At 49.9% G+C, this 13940-nt stretch overlaps 1 protein-coding gene across 1 annotated transcript; it reads right to left on the reverse strand.

The window, feature by feature from the left end:
* Positions 1-2563: 2563 nt before the first annotated feature.
* Positions 2564-4506, reverse strand: RAMP2 (receptor activity modifying protein 2). Its single transcript, XM_082678651.1, has 4 exons — positions 4211-4506; positions 3705-3770; positions 3131-3242; positions 2564-3001 (listed from the first exon to the last, which is right to left on the reverse strand). Exons 1-4 carry the CDS (start codon positions 4308-4310, stop codon positions 2746-2748), a joined length of 534 nt encoding a protein of 177 aa, XP_082534777.1. The 5' UTR covers positions 4311-4506; the 3' UTR covers positions 2564-2745.
* Between the last annotated feature and the right edge of the window lie 9434 nt (positions 4507-13940).

Below are 13940 nucleotides of genomic sequence, written 5' to 3' on the forward strand. Positions count from 1 at the left end.
ATGGCTTCACATGGCTTTTCTGTGCAGGGGACTCCTAACCCTATATTTCTAGCTCCAACCCTTTTCTACCACTAGCAGCACCACCACCACTCCCATTTCTAACTCTCTGCGGTACATAACAGCTTGTTCCATTGTTATTCATATTATACACCATTTTCTTCAGGCCAGCTTCTCCTTCTAATGGCACCCAGGTTCAAAGCCAGAGTCAGCTCTAACCTCTCCTCTACTTCACCTTCATATCCAAGTCCCTCCCCTATTTTTAATAACCTTTCCTAATTTTTATTTTTTTAATTGCTTTTTTTCCTGCTCACTTATTTGTTTAATTAATTAATTAATATTTTATTTTTGGCTGCGTTGGGTCTTTGTTGCCATGCACGGGCTTTCTCTAGTTGCGGCAACCGGGGGCTACTCTTTGTTGCGGTGCACTGGCTTCTCATTGAGGTGGCTTCTCTTATTGCGGAGCACAGGCTCTAGGCGCATGGGCTTCAGTAGTTGTGGCACACGGGCTCTAGAGTGCAGGCTCAGTAGTCGTGGCTCACGGGCTTAGTTGCTCCACGGCATGTGGGATCTCCCTGGACCAGGGCTCGAACCCGTGTCCCCCGCATTGGCAGGCGTATTCTTAACCACTGTGCCAACAGGGAAGTTCCCTACTTTTAATTTTTTTCCATTTCCCCATTCACCACTCCTTTGGTCCATGCCCTTGTTCTCTCAAACCTGGATTATTGCAATAATTTTCTAACTCACCTCCCTTTCGACTCTCTCCCATAGGGGAATGTGCTCCATCTAAGGCCTAGTCAGGTGCCAACTCCACAGTCACCCTCCTGTGATCTCACCTCCTGTGACTGCACCTTAGCTAAATGGGCCCCTCCTTCCTTTGCACTTAGAAAACATTTGGCTTGCGTCCCTTGCATGACTCTCATCACACACTCCACTGTTTTTGTTTTGTTTTGTTTTGTTTTTTGTTTTTGTTTTTTTTTTGCTGTACGCGGGCCTCTCACTGTTGTGGCCTCTCCCGTTGCGGAGCACAGGCTCTGGACGCGCAGGCTCAGCAGCCATGGCTCACGGGCCTAGACGCTCCGCGGCATGTGGGATCTTCCCAGACCGGGGTACGAACCCATGTACCCTGCATCGGCAGGCGGACTCTCAACCACTGCGCCACCAGGGAAGCCCTCCACTGTTTTTATTTGTGTACATGTCGGCTTCCCTACTAGATGAAAGCCATTGAAAGCAGAAGGCAAGCCTTATCTAACTTATCTTCCCAACACAATATGCAATATACAGTGTCTTACACCAACATGCCTTTGATGTATATTAGTAAAATGTATGAAGGCAAATATGGGTCAAAAAGAGCATAGATATATCCTTGGAGAAGACAGATGCATTCATGGAAGTAGAGCAAAGGTTTCTCTCTGGTGAAAACTCTAAATGTCCTAGGGAATAGGTACGTCTCTAGACAGCCAGATGTGTCCTGAGAGGACAAGTGTGTCTCAGAGAATAAACAGATATGTTCTAGAAGCATATAGGTATATATCTGTGGAACAGACAGGCACGTCCCAGGAAGTGGATATGCATGTACTCAGGGAGGCTTACATTTCAACAAGGAGAGGAGAGTTCCTAAAGAGGTGCCAGGTGCCACAAGGAATAAACGGGTGTCTTTTTGAAGAACCAAGTTATGCTCTAGACATTTTTGATGACCTGGCAGGTTTGTCCCATGGAGAACTGGAGGTGAAGTTTCCATGGGGAGAACTGGGCCTCACCATCCAGGGAACATATAGGAGTGTCCATATACAGAAATGTGGATCGCTAGGTATGTCCCTAAGAAGTGGGAAAGGGAGCATAAGTATGGCTCAAGAAGCTAACAGAAGCATCCAGTGAAGAACGAGTGGTTGCTATGGGGATGACAGGTCTCTGATCACAGGGTTCAGTTTTGAGCTTCTTCCAGGCCACGTCCATCTTCTGGTTGTTAGCTTTAGTGGACACCAGGGGGCAGTGTGTGGCCAGGCTGCAGGCCACACCCACCCAGGGTCCAGGACAATGTAGGATGAGGGCCAAGGACCTGGAGGAGAAGTCCTGTGGCGAGTCTAGTAGAGGAAGCCCCCACTGCCTTTGCCCTCAATCCTGAGGTCCTTAGGGATGGACTCCTGTTGGTCAGATCAGAGCTCCTATTCCCAGGCCCTGGGAGGAAACTGAGGCATCAGGAAAGGGAAAATTCAGGGCTCCCGGGTGGCACCCCCTTCCTTCTTGCAGGAGCCACGGCAAAGTGTCCTCCCTCATCCCACCCCCCTCACCTCCCCAGCTGCTCTCCAGACCGGAAGGGAGTCTCTTCCTGCACGTTTCCTGGAGCTGGGTTTGGATAGACGCAGGAAAGGCCTGGCCTTGAGAGAAGGAAGTATATGGGTGTGGCCTTCGGGTGGGGGAAGGGGTGGTGGGGGGCAGGTAAGTGAACAAAACAGTGGGCCTATCCAGATTCCTCCAGCTCTGCTGCTCAGAACAGAGGGCCTGTGGGAATGGCAGAGACTCTGGGAAGGACACAGGCCCCACTGGGATAGGGAGGGGAACAGTGTACAAAAAAAAACAGTTTTATTTTGAAGATTACAGAACTTGAGCCTTGACCCCACCTAGCTTCCATTTCCACCGATCTAAGGATCTGCAGTTGGGGTAGGAGTGAGAGAAGGAAGTAGGGAGGGGAGGGGAGAGACCTGCAGAGGAAAGAAGTAAGATGGCGGCTGAAGAGCTCACGCCACCCTAGGTCTGGGCTTCACTGTCTTTACTCCTCCACACCACAAGGGTGACGAGAAAGGGGATGAGGCAGATGGGGGCTATGATCATGGCCAGGAGCACATCCTCTGGGGGGTCTGAGAAGGGGGGCTGCCCCAGGGAGCAGTTGGCAAAGTGGATCTGGTGAGTCTCAAAGATGATCTGTTCTGCCCAGGGATTGGGGAAGCCCAGGCCAAACTCTTCTGCATTCCTTTCCAAGCAGTCTCGAAGGATGCTGTAAGGCCTGGGGACAGGAGAGGACTAGAGTGAGGGAAGGGTTGGGCCCAAAAAGAGGACTGTCCCACACTTACTCAAGGCCCACAAAGAGCAAGCCCTAGCCCTGGCCCAAGCCGCCCTCCAGCACGGCCCCTACCTGCTAATGAGTGCCCAGTCACACCAATCCTTTTCGATAGAGTCCATTTGAACCTTATAATCATCCCAGCAACGTAGGACATTTGTCTCATACTTCTCCTCCACTGTTTTCCCTGTGGGCAGAGATGCTGCACGTTGACCACACCCCTACGCCACCCTCCAAGCCCTCTGGTCCAGGCACTTCCATTGAGGAACCACTGTTCCTGTCTTCAAATATGGGAACTACCCGGAGAGCCTCAGAAGCCTTCCCAAGCAAGACAGTCCTGGCTGAGGAGAGAGTCTCAGCTCGGGAAAAATTTAATGTCTTCCATGTGCCCAGCACTACCCCGCCTGGCAAGAACTTCCACATACACTTTTTCTGGGCTCTTCTAATCCACCTGTGAGGTGGGCCAGCTCAGAGCCGGCTGGAGGCTTTGTGGGATGAGAGGTAGACAACAAGGAACCCCAAGAGAGAACAGAGCAGAACTTAGGGGCACCAGTTGGGTTTGGGGCCTGGCTTGTGAGAAAGGGACACTCCCCACAGACCTCTCTTCTCCTTGCCCTGGGCCACCCTCCCACAGCTGCTGGGTACTCACCTTCTGACTTTAAGACGTCTGGGGTGGGAAGAAGTTGAGCCAGGGACTCCTGGGGCTTCAGGACAGCTGTGGGCAGAAAAGGGGCAGGGAGACGGGATGCTGGGGATCTGGAGCCTGGAGGAAGGGGTGTGTGGGTTGGGGGCTGAGACCCTTGGAAGTCAGGGCTACGCTCAGAAAAAAAAGGGAAGCAATCCAGGCCCCCACGGGATGCCTCAGTGCCCAGAAGAGAGGGGCTGCACCAATTCATTCCCACTCACATCCAAACCCCTCCCTCCTCGCCAGCTCCAGACGTCCCAAGACCTCTCTGTGGGACCCGGGCACGCCAGCTTTTCCCCAGTGGGAAGCAGCTCGCGCTGCGCCCTCACCGTGGTGGGGCCAGGGACTGTCCAAAGAGCAGCGCTGTCCGCATCCGCACCCCGGGGCCCGTTCCGGTCTTGGCCGTCCAGCCCGTCTCCCCTCCAGGGCCTCCCGCGCCTCCCGCCCGGGCCTCGGGGCGCTGCGCTTACCGCCCAGCAGCAGGAGGAGGCGGAGCGCTGCCGGTCGCCCGGCGCCGGTCGCGGGGAGCCGCGGGCCGCCGGCAGCGCGCTCCGCCCGGAGCGAGGCCATCGCGCGGCGAACAGGCGAGGAGGAGCGGCGGCGCTGAGCCGGTCCCGGGCGGGGGCGCCTATATCCCCGTCCCAAGCCGCAGGAAGCCGCGCCGCTTCCTCGCAGGGGCTGGGACGGCTGCGGCCACGTGGGGGGCGGGGGCGACGCCCGGGGCCGGCGGGCTGGAGGGGGAGTCGCTGCCCCACCCGGCCCTGGCGCCCGCCGCTCCGTCCGCCTGGCCGACGTTGGCTCACCCTTTCTGCTAGCTCACCCTGCGGGGCTGGACAGCTCCCCTCGTAACCCCAGAACCGGCATCCATTTCCTGGGCTCGGCTGCGTGGCGCCCAGGACTCGTCGGGGTCTCTGAGCCTCCGCTCCCCGGACTCTAGCAACCCCTTCCCTTCCTCCGCGAGGCGGCGGGGGCGTGGGGGGGGCGGGTAGCGAAAAGAGGGAGGGGTTTGGGAGCTCAGAGGGCCTCTGAACGCTGCCGTTTCTAAGGCTGGGGGTTGGGGCTGTCCGGGGCCGTGGGGGAAGGGGCCCGTGGAGCTCGGCTCAGAGTTCCCTTTCCTTGGGAACACCCACTGATGTCAGCCCGCCTGCCAAAATCGAGGAGGAGGAGGAGAAGAGGGAGCCAGACCTTCAGAGTCTGGAGAAGGCCTGGGGATAGAGGTAGAGGGGAAAGCGAAGTCCGAATACCTTGCCTTCGAGGCACCCCCTGGGGCCTAGACCCACGAACCAGATTGAGTGCAGTGGCAAAAGTAAGACTGCTCCATTCCCAAGAAGAAGGTGGCCACAACTCCTCAGGGCCAAGGTTGTGAAAAGGGAAGGTTTAGAACCTACAATGTGTGACTTCATTCATGAGGTGGGTACATTATTTACAGAGGAAGAAGCTAAAGCCCAGGGGAAAGTGCCCAGGACTTGAGCTCAGAAGCTCTGAGTCCTAATTCCGTCTTCCCATTTTCCAGCTATATAGCCTGGAATGACCTCAGTTACCTTCATGAATTCTCAGATTCCTCCCATGTGAAACAGGGACGTTACCCTCCTCACTAATCTGTAGTGAGAGTGACACTTGTGAAAGGGCACTGCACTCACTTAGGCAGATGCTAGTTTCCTTTCCTCCTTTCCTAAGGACTTGCCTAAAGCCACACAGCTGAGAAACAGCAAGGCTGAGCATGGGGCCCCAGCGGCCCTGACTTCTGCCACACCACAGCTGTCTCTGTGTCCTGAGCCAGAGCTTTGTAGGCCTGAAGCAGCCGAGGATCCCAGGAGCTGATTTGGCCATGACGTTCAACTCCAGACACAGCTGTCAGCACCGAACTTTCCTAAATTACTCCCAGACACTGACCCTTGGACTCAGCTGCTGCTGTTGTCCCAGTTTACTGATTCCTTCCCACCACAAATTATCTTGCACCATCTCTCTTCAAATCTTCATCTCGGGGTCCTAGGCTCTTAAATCATGGCCACTGATAACCTGTTGTTCTTCCATAGCTAGGATCAAGAGGTTGCTTTAGCAAGGCATCCAGAGGGAGAAGGGAATTGGCCCACTTGGCATGAACCCCCAAGCCTTCCTGGTGAAGGTCATCTTCTGCAATGGGCAGAAAAGAGCCAGGCTGCCTTGGAGTCATTTCAGGCCAGGGACAAACTCCGTTCCTTCCCTCCCACCTGTGATTGCCCTTTTCAAGAAGGAAACATGGGGGCTTCTCTGGTGGCGCAGTGGTTGAGGGTCCGCCTGCCGAGGCAGGGGACGCGGGTTTGTGCCCCGGTCCGGGAGGATCCCATATGCTGCGGAGCGGCTGGGCCCGTGAGCCATGGCCGCTGAGCCTGCGCGTCCGGAGCCTGTGCTCCGCAACGGGAGAGGCCACAATAGTGGGAGGCCCGCGTACCGCAAAAAAAAAAAGAAGGAAACATGGTCAAGAGGGAGATTTCTAGGTGATAAGAGGGGAGGAGGAAGCAAGGAGGGGCAGAAAGCAAAATCAGCCATTTCCACTGGCCAGAGGCACCTGAGCCCACTGTGGGTAAAGACTAGGGTTGGGATCAAGATTAAAGTTGACAAAAACAAATGCTGGGTTTTAAATAAGGCAGTATGGTATAACGGATAAAAACAAACAAACATTGGTTAGGATTCTGAAGGCAGGTTTTGCCTCTGTCTTGCTGTGTAACCTTAGGTAGGCCATTTCACATCTTTGGAGCTCAACATTTCATATATAAAATATATATTTGGAGCTCAACATTTTCATATATAAAATATATAAAACATTTCATATATAAAATAAAATTATATATTTTCATATATAAAAAGCAAAAGGGAAAATACAAGTGACTTGGTAGAAAGCGGTATTTTAGCCTAGAGTTGGAGTTAAGCTTGCATCATGATGTGGAGAAGGAGAGCTTGTTGTAATCCTCCCTGAACTTGGGAGTTCAAACCTGTTGGAGAATCTGTAAATTTCCTCCCCTCCTGATTTTCCTCTTCTCACTTTTCCTAGCCAGTTGGATGTTTGGCTGTTTCCATTTGACCCCTGGGGGCATCCTGGTAACTGCGGGTCTGCTGCTATGGGGGTCCTTTGGGACTGAACGGGGACTAGAGACCTCACCTTTTCCAAGTTGCCATAGGAAATAGTCCCATGATCTGCAGCAAGGGGCCAGAGAAGGGCTTCATTAGGGACAGGGGCTGGCTCTTTCATGGGAAGTCGTATTTTCCACCGCTGCGGGCCGTTTCCTTTCTGAGCCTGTTTCTGCTTTAAAATATATACTTTTTGCTATAAAGACATACTTTTTAATTGCAAGTAATACATAAGTATATACTCATTGCAGAATACTTAAACACAGAAAACGTTATAACCCCATTCCTTTCTCACCTCCCCCAGGTATTTTGGACCTAAAAACATAAATGGGAATTAATATCCTTGTTCAGCGACTTTTTAAAAATTAGTAATGTCTTGGGTCATCTTTCCATGATACCATATACAGATGTGCCTCTTTCCTTTTAACTGCAGTGTAGTATTGTCTTCAGTCTTTTTTCCTTATATCTAGTGGCGTCTAGGCTTTGAGTTTCCTACACAATCCCTTATTCCTCTGTCCTTAGCCCACTCCCACCCCCAGGGCTTGGGAAGAGAGGGATCTGGTTCTGATCCAGCTGGACATTGACCTGAGATTTCTGGCCTCAACCTGTATTGACTTCTCCTGGGCAGGGATCTTACTGCCATGTAAATTTCCCTTCTTATTAGGGGCCAAAGGTCATCCTGCCTGGAGCAGGGGGAGAGGTAACTTGATCCTAAGGAGGAGTGCCACTTGTAATCCTCAGCCTTCCCCCTATGCACACAGACAAGTCCAGAACAACATAGGGGGAGTCAGAAGCACTGGGGGCCTCCTACACAATGAAATTACATGCAGAGCATCCCGGAATTCGCTTTTCTACTGCATAGAGACAATGGTACATGCTGGCCTCTTCCCCAGCTGTCTGCAAAATAAAGAGCAGAGCACAGGAGAAGGTGTGGGGGAGAGCCAGGGTCAGGGAAGCCCGAAGTTCTGGCTGGGGACAGCTAATCTTTCCAATCTGGAGAGAGGAGACAGGCTTCTTCAGAGGGCAGGGAGGCAGCAGGGAGAACCAGAAGAGCTACAGCCAGGGAGCCAGCTGGCTAAGGGAGGGAAGACAAAGGGGTAGGGACACAACTACTCTGTCTCTCCCCAGCCTCCTCATCTCCAGGGTGCTGGCGTGAGGAGCCTGACCACCTCTCACAGGGAAGAATGGTTATTGGAGAAAACGCTGGCTCTCTTATAATATCTATAAGTTATATGTAAAAAGCAGAGAAAATTGTCAAGCCATGTTCCTCATCAACTGCTGGGGACTTAATAGTAGCTACATTTATTGAACAATTACTATGTGCTGCAGAGTGTGTTCCCTGACACATATGCTGAGTGATTTCCAAGCATTTCTTAAAACTTCACCACCATAACATCAGAATTATCTTGTCCATGGGTGAAATGGGGAAAACAGGAGTGATTTTCTCAAGGTCCTAGAGGAAGTAATTGGCAAAGTCAGGATATGAACCCAGGACCGTTTGATGCTAAGCTTCAGGTCTTAACCATTAGATTTATCACCTCCCTCTCACTCCAGATCAGAATATTGATTCTTTACTGAGTCTTGAAGGGAGGGCAGAAGGGTAGAGAGTTTCTTCCAGGACCAGATGGGCCCCTCCAGAAATAAGAAGATCCTGTTTCACCCAACTCTGTACGCACAACCTCCTCCCTGCTTCCTTCCCTGACCAAGGCTGGACCATGACATCACATGGTGGAGGCTGTTTTTCTGAAAAGAACCCAGGCCAGATTTATAAGAATGACGTTCAGACAGTGTGACTGAAGAGGACCATGGCCAAGAGACCACAGCACACACCCAGCAGTGCTGAGAACACTGCTGGTCCCTCGGCACCTGGGGCTGACTCATGGTTGCTGTCAGGACCCAATGCCAGATGCCAGGATTGCTTTCACCCTTCTTCCATTCCTTAGGACTGTCCTCTGAAACCATCCCCAGGAATCCTTCTACCCCTCCCCAGCACCCCAGAAGTCTAGGTGTTGTGTAACATGGGGATGCCCTGAGGGAGCCAAGCAGTGTGCTCAGTGCTTCATACAAATTGTTTCACTTAAAAATCACAACTCATGGAATTCCCTGGTGGTCCAGTGGTTAAGGCTACACGTTTCCACTGCAGGGGGCATGGGTCCGATCCCTGGTTGGGGAGCTAAGATCCCACATGCCTTGTGGCGTGGCCAAAACAACAGAAACCACCACCACCACCATCAAAAAAACCCTCACAACTCCATTATAGTAGGTACCATAGCAACCCACTTTACAAAGGAGGAAACTGAGGCTAAGAAAGGTTAACACCTGATGGAAGTCAACCTGCTATCCAACCTGTAGACAGAAGGTCACTTATGTGACCTTGTGCAAGTTACTTAACCCCTTTGAGCTTGCCTGTTTTCTTACCTGCAGAAATGGGGTTACTAGCATGTATCTCACTGAGCAGTAGCGATGAAGCGTGTTACAGCATTTGGCCCGATGTCTGGCACTAGGAAGCATGCAATAAATGGTAGTTAATATCATAACGTGTACCACATATAGTTATGCAACTCTGTTTCCAAGATATTCTGGGATCCTTCCCATTTCATAATTTTGGTTGTTTTCATTACACAACACTCTTTATTGAAAAGAGTACAGGCTTTGGAGTCAGATAGTCCTAGCCTGGGTTTGAATTCCAGCCCTCCTACTTACCAGTCATGTGGCCATGGCCAATGTTGTCAGTCTCCCTGAGCCTCAGTGTTCTTCTCTGTAAAACAGGGATAAAAGCACCTACCCCCAGGCATCTTGCAAGGATTGTACGAGATGAGGTAGGTTCACCTACAATCCAATAGTTAATGAATATGTGAATGCTAAAAGCAATTTGTTAAATGTATAAAGAAATGTGATTTATTTTTGGTTCTTTCCATACAATGTCGTGCATGGAATCTGTAGATTATGTATTATACTTTTCTTTCTCCAGAAGAGTTTCCATAGCCTGGTATCTCATCCTAGCTGCAGTGGGGTGCAAAGGGCCGCAGTATCAGCAGCATGGGACCCTGCGGATAAGCCAGGGAAGAAAGAAGGGGGGGTCACAGAACCAAGGGGAACTCCCCTTTCCTGTCTGGCTAGGATTTGTTTGTCTTTCACACAGGCTGTGCCCTGCTGATATGGGGGTCTGTCCAGTGTCCAGCTTTGATTGGCATCTCTAGTACAGAGGAAGTAAGGAGCCCCTTGTCTATTAGGAACTGTTTTCCTCTGAACTTGCAGAGGAGAGTCCCAAACACATTTCTCTTCCTGGCACCGCCAGTGAAAGGAAAAAACCATGGAGAAAATCCAGACTTGTGATTCAGAGCTAGAAGACCTCAGAGAATAGAGGAGGTAGAGTGGAATGGTTTAGAGGGTAGGTTTGGAGTCAGAATGATGGGGCCCAAATCCTGGCCCCGCCATTTACCAGCTGGCTGACCTTGGCCAAGTTCCAGAATCTCTTTAAGCCCTGGTTCCCTCAGTTGTAAAGTGAGCGTAAGAATATTGCTGACTTCACATGGAACGAGATGACCTACTGTAAAGCACTTAGCACAATGCCAGGCACATACTGAGTGGTCAGTATTTGAAGGCTATTATTGTCTTTCTACTTCTGCAGTTTTACAGTTGAGGGCCCTGATGGCCAGGAAGGAAGCACAGCTCATTAGCTGTCCACACGATCAGAGCTACTTCCCAGGCAGCGCCGTGCCAAGAGCGTGTCCCGTGGGATCAAGGCCCTGCATTCACTGTGCCAAGAGAGTGAGAATGGGCAGCACCACCCTAGCTGTGGCGTTGGAGCTTTCCCAGTATGTGCAAAGCAAGGCCTGAATCCCACCAAATAATCCCCCAAAGTAATTCTCCTTCCTGCTGGAATTATTTATTTTGTAATTAACAAAAGCTAAGGAGGCCCTTTCTAATATTTTGGCTTGGAGGTTCAGAGTTTAAACTTCTGAGAGCCCTGGACAAGGGTTTATTGTGGGCCTGTTCTTACTTGCTGAATTGAATGCATTATGATCCCTAAGCAACTAGGGGTCAGGAGATAAGTACCTGAGGCGGAAAGCTGGGTTTTTGAGATTAGAAGACAAAATGTCCAGGAGTGGAGAGGCTTCAAAAATCGAGCCATGTTTCCAGGCTCAGTAATGTCCAGACCTCAACTTGCTCTGGAGCTGCCTTTGCTCTAAGTGTTCAGGGAGGGGTCTGGCACCTCAGCTGGTCCCGTCAAGGCCTGGGCAGCAGCTTGTTTCTGGTGACCTTCATGCAGGCTTTGAGGCTGTGCTTTGTTTTGTTTGCTTGTTTGTTTCTCCGCAGCAGGGTGGCCTTTCCCTGCTTCTGGGTGGGAAATGGGGGAGGAGGGAAGATGGGTTGCTCCCATCTCTACAGCTGTGTTTACATTTCCCTGTCAGGGACTGTCTGGGGCCCAACGATTCCTCAATCCTCTGTGTCCCTTCAGAGAAAAGCTATTTGATATCCCTGTGGGCTTTACAAGGGAGGAGCAGAATGAGCAGAGGGGTTACCGTGGAAGGGAGGAAAGTTGGAAGGGAGGAAGGAACAGTACAGAAAGCCCTGTTTGAATTCTGGGAAGCATCAGCTCCCTCCCTTTCTACTAGTGGCCTGAAGACCAGCAGGGGACAAAAGTACACTTAGAACTTGCCTGCCCCAGAAGAAACAGAACACGTGACATGTCATTTCTAATCACCGGGTGGAACAAAATCTTGCTTGTGATGGGGTTGTGAGTGCACAGAGCAGAACAGTCTTCCCTGAGGCTTCTTTGGGGCCAGTGGTCAGAGATACAGCATGGTAAAGCCAATAAGATCATGCTAAAATACATGCAAATTAAAAAGGATTTAAGAAAATGGTCAAGTAAATAATGCTCTTCTTCTCCAGGGAGCAAGTTGAGCTGGTATTAATCAGTATATTAGTGTTGCTGGACTCTCGGCCAAGCCCAGGAGGATGGCTGCCAAGGCAAATCAGGCATCAGGTTTCAGAAATTAAACACATTATTTTATTTTTCCACAATAGGGAACTTTGAGTAAAAAAAAAAAGTCCTATTAGGCTACTCAGCACACTTTGTCCAGTTTCCTTCAGCCCCAGAGGCCTCCAATTTAAGAGCAAGATGAGCAACTGGAAGCCAGGAGTGACACAGTTATTCCTTTCTCCTATTAACTGCCTGGGGGTGGGGCTGGGAGGAGTGGGGCAGGGGTGATGGTACTGTTTTTCAAAGGTCTAGTAGCTGACCACTTGCCAACAGTTTTTCTACGAATTTATAGGGCAAAGACGTAAAGGGTTGGAAAAGAAAAAGTTAGAGGAAGAGCTGGCCAAAGATTGGCTGATAGCGTCTCATGGACCATGGTCAGCTAAGAAGGAGCCTGGTCTCAGGAAAAACTCTCTCCCATCAGAGAGGGAGAGAGGAACCAATTGGCAGACAAATTTTCCCCAAGAACCCCACACTTACTGGTGATGTGGAAAGTTGGTTTTATAATCCTCTAGTGAACAAGGATAACTAAACCCTGGGTTTAGTCCTATGTCTAACATTGTGATGGATATCAGAGAGGTAGACAGCCTGGTAGCGAGTATAAAGTGGTAATGGAGTTGAAGCTGGGGGAGATCCTGGGGGGCTGGCAGGAGGAGGTGGAGCTTGAGCTGCATTGTACACTCTGATATGTACAGATATATCCCCTCTCCTTCCTTCCTTTCCACCTCAAAATATTTTTGTAACCATATTTTCTTTGTTATCACAGAATGTCTTTGTATCTCTCCTCTTGTCACTTGGCATACTTCCTGAAAACCAAGTGGTCCACTTCCATGGTGTTAGTTGACAACAATAAGCTGATGGTTCTCAAACTGCTCTCCAGTCTCAGTCCTGACATTCAGATCTTCTGAACATCTCTCCTTAGATAACTCAGATTCTTTTTTTTTTTAATCTGCTGCCTGTCCCCTTCCCCCCCTTTTAAACCCATATTCTTTTTTTTTTTTTTTTTTTTTTTTTTTTTGCGGTATGCGGGCCTCTCACTGTTGTGGCCTCTCCCGTTGTGGAGTACAGGCTCCGGACGCGTAGGCTCAGCGGCCATGGCTCACAGGCCCGGCCGCTCCGCGGCATCTGGGATCTTCCCAGACCAGGGCACGAACCCGTGTCCCCTGCATCGGCAGGCGGACTCTCAACCACTGCGCCACCAGGGAAGCCCTAAACCCATATTCTTTATTTCAACAATTATTTATGTAGTGTAATGGTTCTCAAACTCGGTTACACAGTGGAATCACCTGGGATGCTCTGAGAATTCTTGAAGCCCAAGCCAAACCCCAGACCAATGTATCAGGCTCTCTGAAGGTGGGAGGAAGAAATCAGTAGTTATTAAAACTCCCCAGGTGATTTCAATGTGAACCAAATTTGAGAACCACTGGTCTAGAAAGCATTTGGAATGGAAAGGAACATCATTGAAAATTGCCAAGTATTAAGGAATATTTGCCTTGATTTTCTTGTGAATTGGATATAAGCAAGAGGAAAACAGAGAAGTCAAAGGTTCTGATATAAGGAAAAGAACACTAAATCTGCAATCCAGAGACCTGAGTTTAAGATCTGACAGAACAGTTTTTCATCTGTGTGAGGCAAGTCTTTTAACTCCTTTACACCAGAATAGCCTCGTGTGTAAAACTGAAATCCTTCCTACCTACTTCATAGAGTTGTTATGAAAATTATTTGAAGAAAAAAATGATTATAGGCTTTTAAATTATGTCTGTGGAGACAAATTTAAGGTAATGTTATTTTGTATTTTAAGTTTTAACTTTATATTTTGAAATAATTTCAGATTTACAAAAGAGTTACAAGTGGTAGAGAGTTCCTCTATGCCCTGGAGCCAACTTCCTCAAATGTTGAAGAAATGCGATTGCCGAAACCAGGAATTAAGATGGAAAAAATACTATTAACTAATCTACAGACCTTATTCTAATGTCATCAGTTATCCCACTGGTGTGCTTTTTCTGGACAAGGATCCAAGCCAGGATCACACATTACATTTAGTTGTCATGTCTGCTCAGTCTCCTCTAATCTGGACAGTTCCTCACCCTTTGCCTTTTTTAACCTTG

This window comes from Grampus griseus, assembly GCF_964374135.1.
Source record: "Grampus griseus genome assembly, chromosome: 20".
Lineage (NCBI taxonomy): Eukaryota > Metazoa > Chordata > Mammalia > Artiodactyla > Delphinidae > Grampus > Grampus griseus.